The sequence below is a fragment of the Stegastes partitus genome, unplaced genomic scaffold, assembly GCF_000690725.1.
Source record: "Stegastes partitus isolate 25-593 unplaced genomic scaffold, Stegastes_partitus-1.0.2 Scaffold1304, whole genome shotgun sequence".
Taxonomy (NCBI): domain Eukaryota; kingdom Metazoa; phylum Chordata; class Actinopteri; family Pomacentridae; genus Stegastes; species Stegastes partitus.
Window position 1 is genome coordinate 89,150 of NW_007579035.1, and position 11,146 is coordinate 100,295.

The following is an 11,146-nucleotide window of genomic DNA, read 5'->3' on the forward strand; positions in this document are numbered from 1 at the left end:
ACCTTCTAGCTGTGAGGCGCTAACGGTGCTAACCACTGAGCCACCTGCAGCCCCAAAACAAAAACATGAGAAGCTAAAAAGATTTGGTTACAAACATACATCCTACAGCTCACACACGGGCGATCACAAAAGACGGGCTGCCGTCTGGATCTCTAACTCTGCATGTGGAGGAGCTCTAATGTGGTACTGAATCATAATCCAGACACATCGAGCAAAAAGAGGACCAAGAACCATTTAACAAACTACTCAGTACTTTTTGTGAAGACTTAGAGAAGTATGCATCCTCCAGAGAGGGATTATATACATATACTATATAAGGGAGGTGCGTATAGGGTAATGGATTCTAACAGTGGAGCAGCAGACGTGTCGGACCAGAACGCAGTATATTTAACTATTCAGACTGACAGTACACAGCAGGACACAGCGTGGCCATTAAACGTGGGGATACTAAATGCTAAAACAACCGTTAATGACATGAAATATGAAGCGCTACGTGTCATACATAACATTCAAAAAGAAAGTTGAAACGCAGCCATGACAAGCCTCGGCGCAGGAAGGTCATTTGATCGGTTTTTGTACCAAACATTAGAAAAATTTGGCTTCACTGAAGATTCAGTGGCATGTATCAACAACGGTTCGTCATCGGAGAGGTTTGTGCTGAGGAGGGGAACCAGACGGGGATGTTTTCTGAGCCCCACATTGGTCACTGTTTAGAACCAGTGGCACCAGCGGTTCCGATATGGAACTGAAGGGCATCACTGCTGGGAGTAGGGAACGCAAAATCAGCCTTTTGCAGATGACGTGGTGATATATTTAACGGATGTAGACACTTCCTTCTTGCAAATGGTGGAACAAAAATTCAATTACTATTCAGGATCTAAATTAAATCTTGCAAAAATTCAGATTCTCTCATTAAATCACACCCCCTCAGTAGAACTCAAACGTAAACATAGGAGTCAAAACAAATGAAACACTGAGAGGTACACGTCACCAAAACATGTCAGATCACAGCTACAACTAAGTCAATCAAAGTATGCGACAGGACAGGGAGACGGTCCACACGCCCGGTGGATTTCAGCAGCAGGATAAATACTGTGAAATGAACATTTTGCCAACGTTATTGCATTTATTTCAATCCCTGCCAATAGAAATTCCACCAAAACGGTTTACAGAGTGGGGTAAATTAATATCTAGCTTTATTTGGGGAGTCAGATACACGGCACTCCAACTGCCAAAGCATCAAGGTGGACTGGCACGCCCAGATTTTAAGATACACGTCTACGCAGCCCAGCGTCCAGCACTAGCTAACTGGTGCAACGACAACCACATAGCAAGATGGAAAGCTCTTGAGACACATACCAGGAATGTGACTGATCCAATGACAGTATTTACACTCGAAGCATGGTTCACGCTTAACAGACAACTTAAATTGAAAAAGGAACAAGAAGTGTTAAAATGGACAGCACAGGGTGGTGGATTTAAACCGGGTCGTACGAGTCAACGGTTAAAGAAAAACAGAACGACTGCGTTTTGTACTCCACAGAAAATGGAGAACTAAGAAGGTTAAAGAAAAGATTTGCACTTCAGAATCAAGACCTGTTTAGAGATCTTCTACTGAGGGAACATTACAATGCAGAGGTAGAGAGGGATACACCAGAAGAAAGGAAACCAGAGATGCAAGGGATGGTTAAAGGATATGATCACAAATACCAAGGCTCATATCCAGACTGTACCTCAGCAGGATGGGATGTCAGAACAGAGCACTACACATAAAACACAGGCGGGAAAGAGAGCTGGGCGTCATGATCTCTGAGCAACACTGGAAACTCAACAGACATCCACAAGTCCGCTCAGATGCAGAGAATTTAATCGGAAAAATGTAACACGTTTTTTATTAAATCTAAAAAGCAAACAATTATTAAAACAGCAAATGTGCTGGAGGCCACGTGGTCACTTGAATGCAGACCACACACAGATGTTGTGGGATGAAAGGAACTCTGTGACGAATGAGGTTCGTGGACATACAGTCACCAAGAAGTGCTGCACCCTGGATCTGGGAAACGTTCTACTGACGGAGGATGGCCGGATCTGGTTAGCGTGCTCCTCAAGGCCAGAACAAGAACCTGGCCTGCTTCAGACCCAGCCAGACATAAACAACGGCTTGATACAATACAGGACATACATGATGAAAAAAAAGAAAAAAAAGATGATTTTAATAGAAAACGGGACAAATGAATGGACTAGATTTAAAAACAAAGACACCAGCGTTTAAATGACGACTGTTTTCTTCTTCTTATAAATGAACTAATGCAGCCCATCACTGAGAGCTGGTCCCTGTCTGTGTTCATCTAGAAATGTGAAAAAGAAAATAAAAACTTAGGTGAAAAAAAGAGGAAAAGCTTTATTTCTGCAGACTTTAACGCCAACATAAGACATGTTAAATAAAGAACTTTTCAACATTCATCCCTCCATATAAAATAAAATGAACTCTAATTGGAAAAACGCTGGATTTCAGAAAAAGATAATCAAACCACTAATCGGTCGACACCCGGAGCTGCTACGTGACCAAACCAGGAGAACTTTTCAACCTTTATTCAGCTTCTCCTGCAGACTCAGAACCTTTTGAGGAACCAGAGCGTAAACAGGAAACACTCCACTGCAGGAACTTTTCTCCAAAACAAGCTGGAGTTCATCCGGAGCAACTTTTCCCTTTTAACAGCTTCTGAACATTGGAGCTCAAAGTCTGCAGAGCTTTCAGGAAATGATGCCCAGAAACCCTCCAGAAGATCTGACAAATTAATTATGTCGCTGATAAAACAAAACGCAGCCAATGTGTTTATTTTACACGTAACATCAAGAAACAACAAAGATGTTGAGGACAGTTTAAATTCCACACAAAGACGGTTTTTTGTCCAACACAGGCAGGAACTCTCTACAGGGACGTCTGGCTTTCCTGCTTAAAAACCTTTTTTTAACTAATCAGTTGCCGGCTGTTTTTATTCAATGCACGGTTTCAGATTGAAACAAAAGCCTCGTCCATGTTCGGTAGCTTCTGGGAACTGCTGATGATTTTACTACAGCGTCCTGGTCCTTCACGTGTTTCAGTCCAAAAAGATCAAAGAGATCTAAAGACAGACTCTGGAGAACAGGAGGACTGGTCTCAACTAAACAAACTGGTCCTTTGAACAGTTAACGACTCATGAAATGTGTCTTTGAACATACGAGTGAATTTAAGAAAAAAACAGAAACAGACTCTGGTTGCGCCGGCCGCTCAGCTCCTACTCAAAGTTAAAATCGTACTCAAAGTCCAGGGAGGTCATGTCCGAGGGGAGGCCCAGCGTCTCTGGGGTGATCTCCATCATCTGGGGGTCCTCCTCGCTCGGGGCTCCTGCTTCTGACTCCAGGTGTGATCCAGAGCCTGGATCAGATGAGTCTAACGCCTTTGGGTCTGAAGCTGCAGAATCCGAGTCACCTGAAACCGGCTCAGGTTCTGGCTCGGGCGGACTCTGCTGCTGCTGCCGCTGCCGGGTCTGGTACCTAGTTTGGGATCGGGTTTGTCGGGCAGGGCGGGGAGCAAGGGGGGTTTTCTTGCCTCTGGTTTTGGGGCTTGGTTTGGATTCGAGTTCTGGAGCAGTGCCACAATGGGTCTCTGGCTGGGTGTCCTGGTCCGGCTGAGGTCCAGACTGTGTTTGGATTTGAGAAGCCGGTTCAGACTGAGACTCAGTTTGAGGTGCTGGTTCCTGCTTGGCTGACTGGGTCGATGGAGCAGTTTGTAATTGTGATGATGGAGTCAAGGACCGGTTCTGAGGTAAACTCTCAGCATCAGGCCGAGCTGGTGAAGCCAGTTCTGGCTGTGCTGTTTGTGAAGGGGTTTTGGGTGGAGCCACTTCAGGTGCTGAATTGGCAGTTGGCTGCAAGGACCAAACAGATGCAATCTGAATGTCTGAATTTGCCTGGGGTTGTGGATTTAGTGGGCAATTTTTAGAGCCTGGTTGTGGAGATGCATGGACCTTAGCTGGAAGGTGGGAGTCACTAAGGGGCTGAGGTCGAGGATGGGATTGGGGTTTTGGCTGTGCTTTTGGTGATTGTGGGGTTGGAAGTGGACTTTTAGCCGCGCTACTGTCAGCTCGGGTGTCTTTTATTGGTTTAGTGAAAGAGGAGGGGCCTGAATCACCGATGCTGTTATAAAAGATGTCAAATAATTCCTGGGCTTTGGCTGCAGCCAGATTGCTCTTGAGTTTTTCAGACTTCTGAGCTCCTTCGCCCATGGTCATGAAGGGTGGAGGCTTGACGAAAACTGTACGGGTCTGCTCGCTCTCTGGGACGCCGGGAGCTGCAACGTCAGACACTATCTTTATCATGGTCGGTTGTGCAGGCGTATCCTTGGATAGTGCAGGTTGTGGGATGGTAGTCTGGGCTGGCACAGGTTTAACCTCAGATGGTGCAGGTTTCGACTCAACCGTGGCAGGTTTAAAAACAGGTGGAGCGGGGTGGACTTTAATTGGTGCCAGACTCGGCACCGGCTGCTTAAATTTAGACTCAGATTGCACAGGGTTGAACTCGAGTGCGGCAGGTTTGAAAACAGGTGGAGCAGGTTGAACTCCACATGGTGCAGACATGGACACCGGGGGTGAAGGTTTAGCCTCAGAAGGCGCAAGCTTTGACTCAAGCATGGCTAGTTTAGAAACTGGTGTAGCAGGTCCAACACCAAATGGCTCTGGTTTAGCAACTGGTGATACTGGATTACTTTCTAAGAGAGCATTCTGAGCATTCAGGGCCTTGGTCAGAGGGTCAGGGGGGATGGGACATTCTTTTGGAGGAGGGCCTGGGAAGCTCGTGTTCTGAGGTCTAATGGAGAGAAAAGTATTCAGAGGTGCAGGTTTACCAGTCATGATTGTTTTCCTTAGAACTGCAGCAGGTGCGGGGAGATTTGGCCGGATCCGTCCCCGGTTTGCTCCGTTAGATGCCCAAGAAGGAGGCACGCTTTGCTGGCTTCCGATCTTCAGAGCGATCTCCTTAGCGACAGCCATCGACTTTGCAAAAGAATCTTCCACTGATGCTGGCTGCTCTTTTGCAGCTGCTTCGTCTTCCTTTATGAACTCAGCAGCCACTTTAGCCGCCTCCTTTGCCAGCAGGTTCTCCTTCTTCTTCCAGGTGAACTTGGCAAATGAAGTGGTTGGAGTCGCCGGTGCTGGCTTTCCAGCTTCCAGACTCTGCTTGCGGAGCTTTGCTCTCATGGCTGGACTGGGTCCACAGAAGATTTTGGGGGGGTCATAGTGTTTAGGTGGGGGTTCAGGCTTACTGACCTCCAGCTTCCCTGCTGGTTTATCCAGCTCTGGCTTTCTAAAACCCTCCCTCTCAGGCTTGGGCTTTCCTTCGTCTTGCTCCCTGTCATATTTATATCTGGCATCAACATGTTTACCATATTTACTTTTGTCCTCACCGTCTCTTGGTCCATATTTGGGTCGGTCGTCATAACGGTCATCGTTATACCTGCGGTACCGGTACCGATATTCTTCTTCTTTGCAACCCCTGTAGTCGTCATCCTCGTCCCTCCTGCTATATTTTGCCCTCTCATCCTCCTCTCTGCTGTTGCGGTATCTGTCATCTTTCTTGCTGTATCTATGCTTTTCTTCCTCCTCTTTCTTGCTGTAAGAAGGCTTGTCCTCTTCCAGGCTCTTGTCCTCTTTCGTCGGTCTATCCTCCACTTCTTCCTTTTTGGCTTTGGATTTCTCCGTCTGAGCACCGTCCTCTTCCTCCTTCTTTTTCTCCTTGTCCTTTTTTTCCTTTTTGTATTTGGACTTTTCCTCTTTGCCGCCTTTTTCCTCGTCGTCATGCTTGCGCTTCTTTCCGCTCGCCTCTAAAGCCAGCCCGGCCTGGCGGTCCAGGTTCCTCCTCTGCTCGTACAGTGGGTTCTCGTACATTTGTTTCTTGTAAAGGAAGCATCAAAACACAAACAAGATAAGAAAATGCACTTTTGCCTGACAAACGATGCCAATCTCTTGGAAAACAGCTTCTATGCACCCAATTTAAACGTGACAGTACCACTGAACATCATCGCACATCATTCCATACGTACAAGCAGGTAGGGAACTGCTCCACCTTCTGGCAGCTCAGCATCCTCATTTTTTGGTGGTGGAGCCACAATTTAATACTTAAAAAGAAAAACAAAGTGCACATTTGAAGACTGGAGGGGATGGAGGAGGAATGAGTTTTATGAAGGCAAACCTTGTCTCTGACCAGAATTAGAGTTTCATATTTTTTGACGTCTGTTTCGTGTTTTGCTTTAACTCATTGTTTTCTGCTGGTGCTTAGCTAAGTTGAGGCACCAGAAGTTCTCTGTTAAATGTAGGCACCAAAACCACTTGTTTAGGTTTGGGAATCCGAGCTACTCAGGCAGCTACTCCGTCAGTATGAATCTGTCGTTGCCAACATTATCAGATTTGTTTCTGCGTCAGTGATCAGAAAGGACAGTAGTGTTGTCTGAGCTACCAGAAGGTGGAGGAAGGCCTTGTTGTTCTGATGTGAACTGATGACGGGTCATTCAATGGGCTGATAACATCAGACCGTACGGACTTCTGTTCATACCTTGTACTTCTCGTTGTGAGCATGTGTTGTGACGTGCTCTTCTGCACAGATGGCGTCTCCATAAAACTCCCTACACAGCAGGCAGAAGAATCCTCTGACTGGCAGCAGGAACTCCGAACCTGCAGCAAAACACACAGGAGACACTTTAGAACTTTATGTGGTAACAAAAGAAACTGCCAATCATGTTTACCTGAGCGACGGCTCCGTTTCCAGAACCTGTCAGGACAGGAGACGGTTAGAGAGGAAATGTCTGCTGATCTTATGTTAACAAAAAGATGATGAGGAGCTCAGAAGTCGTATTTCAGAGCGGACAAGTGTTGTAGCTGCTCAGCAGGAATGAACCAGGTGTACTAACACACCTGCACTGAGCAGTTAAAGCACTTCTCCAGGTGTTGCAGCAGTACGTTACATTCACTGTCAGTGGAGGACGAGACAAGAAAACATATGACAGGAGTCTCCTCTGCAGCTCTTCACTTCATAGCACTGTTTTCATTAAGACACTGAGAAACTGCAGCAGAAATCCACCTGGAAGCAAAAGACGGCTGACAACGTTCAGCGGCTCAGAGACGACATCACTGCAACACGTTATGATTGGACGGTCTGGAGGTGCAGTCAAAGTACCTTTGGCTGGTTTGGTCTGCTTCTCTTCTGACGGCACGCTCTTGGATATTTTGTTTGGAGTAGAAGCCCAGGGTCGCTCGTAGGGGTCCAGGGTCTGCAAAGAAAAGCAAATGTAATGGAACAAATACCAGGAGGCCGGTCCAGGTATCAGATGTCTGTAATGGTACAGATGGACGTCGGAGGACAGAAAAGCATCAACGAACCTTTCGATGTGTTTTGCTGTGCAAGTGCGTGAAAAAATCAAACATGGAACCAGAGGTGACGTTACAGTTTTTGCACCAGTGGTTTCCAGCGTCATAGTATTCAAATGGCTCGGGAGGCGGAGCCAAGGCGGCGACCGACGGCTTGTCCAGAGTCGTTCCTGATGGCAACGGAGCCACCGAGGTCTGCTGAAGAAAACAAAGATGGAGGGGTCAACACGGCGGCAGGAGTCAACACGGTCAGGACTCACTCACACGAGTGTTTTAGCTCCACAAAATGGGAAGTTCACAAAGTTTCTCACCTGCACTCGGTTCCAGCATCCAAGACGCGTCCACACGCTGCTTTTTAGACAGACAGTAATATCCAATTCGATTTCAAGTTTAACCGTATATCCTCGAGTCACCTTAACACACTCATGTCCGAGCGCGATTCGAACATAAGTTCCCCACAGTGACTTTCAGCCCTCCCTGCAGTGCCCCCTGCTGGGCGGATGTCCCAGTCAGTAAACCAGAATCTCAGGAGTCAAACTGAGGTTTTTATCATATGAACGAAGCTCTCAGAATATTAGCAACTGAGAAGCTACAAACCTGTAAAATTACAAGTTTTCCAAAGAACTGCTGCTTTTTTCTCACTGAGTCTCTTCCAACTCCTTTTACACTTTCATGACATCATGAGGGCGTTACAAACCAAGAATATGTAAATAAAAGGTTTATTGAAGTCATAAAATGTGTGTTCAGTGTTCTGCATTTCTGAAGATAAATAATTTAGGTTGATTCACTGAATCATGGCGGTGCCTTCTTACCTTTCAGCCTCTACCTGTTGTTTACCTGTGAACGTGTTAACCACACTGGTGTAGAGAGGGACTCTCTCAGCTTGAACACAGCTTCGTAAAGGTCCTGCTTTGCTTTCTGTCACAATCACAGAAGCTGCGAGACTAAAACTAGGGACGTCCTGATTCCGATCTCAGGAACGTGACTGATCTGTTCAAACCTGCAACAACTGGCCCACAGTCGGACCAGAGCATGGTAGTTTAACAAGTAGTTGGTTTGTTTACCTCTTGTTTACATAAAAATAAACCCACGAGGAAAGACTTCAGATGTTTGTACTGGGGCGTAGGATCACTGTCCTACTCTAGCCTCTGTCACGGTGCTCCTTCACTAGCTATACCTTATGGTAGCAAACAGTAGGAACAACACCTCGGTACTACAGCTATCTAAAGCACATGAAAATGGCATCATAGCTCATAGTAACTGACTGGGATTGGATCAGGAGCAGAGAAACCTCGATCAGGACGTACCTGAACCAAAAGCTGAACTGTTAGAGTGGTCAGACCGACAGGAGGAGGTCCTGTCCATGTCACACTTTAACTGGTAGAATATTTATCCATGTTTACAGACTCTTTAAATCAGAATCAACGAGGGTCCTGATGCACAGAGCTCGTCTGGTTCCACTTTGAGTCACTCAATGGAAATGTTTCATCCAGAAGAATCAAGACTTCTCCTGCTGAGACATTTGGTCTGTTTCTGAGTGGCTCTCCACCATGGAGAAGACCGACTGCATCACAGGAAACATCACACCTCTACATTGACATTCAGCGGTCGGGCGAACAGCGAGCTTTGACCCGTTTGACTAAACAACATAAAAAACTAAACATGCAAAGAAAACTAAACTACAGGAACATAAAGTTCACTTCATCCCCACCAAGTGTTTGGACAGAAGACACTGTCATGTAAAGTAACCTGGCTGTTGGTCAGTATTCAGCTTTGAGAGCCGAGCCCTCTGAGTGAAACCGGCTCAGTCGGCCCGTCTTTTCATAAACCAATCTAAGCTGTGGGTGGCTCGGTGCCACCGCTGAGCCCTAGCTATGCTCTCTGACAGCCCGGCTCCCCGTGTTACCTGCTCTGCAGGTGTTTGTACCTTCATCGTGGAGCTGCTGGCCTGTCGGCACTCAGGGCTTCTCTCTGCCTCTCGTTTAACCTTTGGCTGGTCCTCCTGGACCTCGGGCGGTTTGCTGGTCCTGCGGGGCCGGTCCGACGGGCTCACACCGAGGATGAGCGCCACCTTGTCGATCTCATTGCGTTTCTTCTCGGCAGCCTCGTGCTCCTTGCGCAGGTTGGAGATCTGAGCCATGACCTCCTCCTGCAGGTGACTGATCTCCTGCAACAGAGGGTCTTTGTGGCCGTCCTTCTCCCGGCGCTTCTTCCTCAGCAGCTCACCTGGTGGACAGGGACGGAAACCAACAACACGGTTACCTCCACGCTCAGCGGCCAGCGCTGACTGAGCAACGGTGTTATCATTCAAACAATAAGTAGCAGGACATGAACACAGTGGACGTTTGTTCTGTTATCGTTCAGTCGTGTTACTGTGATGAAGGAACTCTGTCCTCATCAGGCCCAGTTGGTCTTTAACTCCTGAGCTCTGCTTGGAGGTCCTGAACCTCCTCAGAGTCTCTGTCATGGTCCCGTTGCTGCTAAACTCCCACAATGCTCTCTGCTGCCACCATGAGCTGTAGTCTGTAGACGCCTCCTCTGGTCTCTACAGTATTAAACAGTAAGAGGCTCCACCTGTTGGAACAACCAGGTACTGCAGCTGGTCTACAGTACGTTTACTGACATCATGTCCCATGTGTATTAATGTCCACTGTGCTCAGTTTGTGGTATTATTTAATTGATTATTGATTGATAAAGCATAACGCCATGTCAGCTACTGTTCGGGCTCAGACTCCATCAGTTTAAAAACGCATTGATCGGCCCATTTGATCTTTGAAATCACCATGGCGCTGACTGATTTGGGTTTGGTTGATGCGACAACAGAAGCAGGCTGAGGTTCCGTCAGGTGTACTGAGCCGGTTCAGGCGGTTCTGAGCACAGATCTGTCCCAGTGGATGAACACATGATGGTTGAACCCACCCTGCTGCTTCCGGAGTCTCTCCAGCTCCTTCATCAGATACTCCTTCTTCTTCATCCGGATCTCTCTCTCCTGCCTCAGCTTCTCCCTCTCCTCCAGAACCTGTACAGAACCACAAGCTAACATTCAGAGTCTGCTCTGGTAGATTACTGAATAAAGAACCCATGACTGGAGTGCTTCATGTCAAACAGAGATCTCTTTGTACGGAGATCTTTCCTAAAAACAGTCAGTTAACGTCATTATTTTCTGGTTTCTTTCCTTCTCTGACAGTAAACTGAAGATCTTTAAACGAAGACAACATCTGCCACATTGGACGCTGGTCAGAGTAAGAATTACCAGATAAAGATCAAGCCATCAGAATTACCAGATCCAAACCCAGAATGAGCTATTTTTCACCATGTTCTGACATTTCAGAGCCCAATCAGGCGATTGATTCATCCACTAAATGACGGACAGATTTCTTGAACCTTTTGTTTCTGGCTCTCGTTGTTCTGCTCCTCAGAAACTCTGCTGGATTTACAGCTTCCCTTCTCTCCGTCCTGAGCCGAACTCTTCCCCAAACCTGCAAAAACATAAAGCTGATGGTTTAATCCAGACCCGACACTGAACAGCTGCACACTGAGTTAACATGACGTGAAGCTTCGCGGCTCTCTGCTGAACTGACTACATGTGGCAGCTTCCTGTCTGATCTAACCTCCTCTCTTTGTGTGAACATCCTTTAAAGATGGCTGACCTGTGGCGCCCAGCTCCGGCGCCGTCGTGCTGTAGCTCTGCTTGTAGGGTGCTGCGGGGTGGAAGTCATCAGCGGTGGGGTGGGGGGGCAGGCTCA

General features: G+C 47.1%; 1 protein-coding gene across 1 annotated transcript in view; it reads right to left on the reverse strand.

The window, feature by feature from the left end:
• Nucleotides 1-2,376: 2,376 nt before the first annotated feature.
• znf318 (zinc finger protein 318) overlaps nucleotides 2,377-11,146 on the reverse strand; it is a 13,833-nt gene continuing 5,063 nt past the window's right edge. The window contains exons 5-11 of the mRNA XM_008298318.1: nucleotides 10,785-10,895; nucleotides 10,320-10,419; nucleotides 9,328-9,626; nucleotides 7,413-7,598; nucleotides 7,210-7,303; nucleotides 6,589-6,707; nucleotides 2,377-5,930 (exon numbers count right to left, since the gene is read on the reverse strand). Coding sequence (XP_008296540.1) covers nucleotides 3,279-5,930; nucleotides 6,589-6,707; nucleotides 7,210-7,303; nucleotides 7,413-7,598; nucleotides 9,328-9,626; nucleotides 10,320-10,419; nucleotides 10,785-10,895 — 3,561 coding nt within the window. The 3' untranslated portion in view covers nucleotides 2,377-3,278. The remainder of the gene's footprint in view (nucleotides 5,931-6,588; nucleotides 6,708-7,209; nucleotides 7,304-7,412; nucleotides 7,599-9,327; nucleotides 9,627-10,319; nucleotides 10,420-10,784; nucleotides 10,896-11,146) is intronic.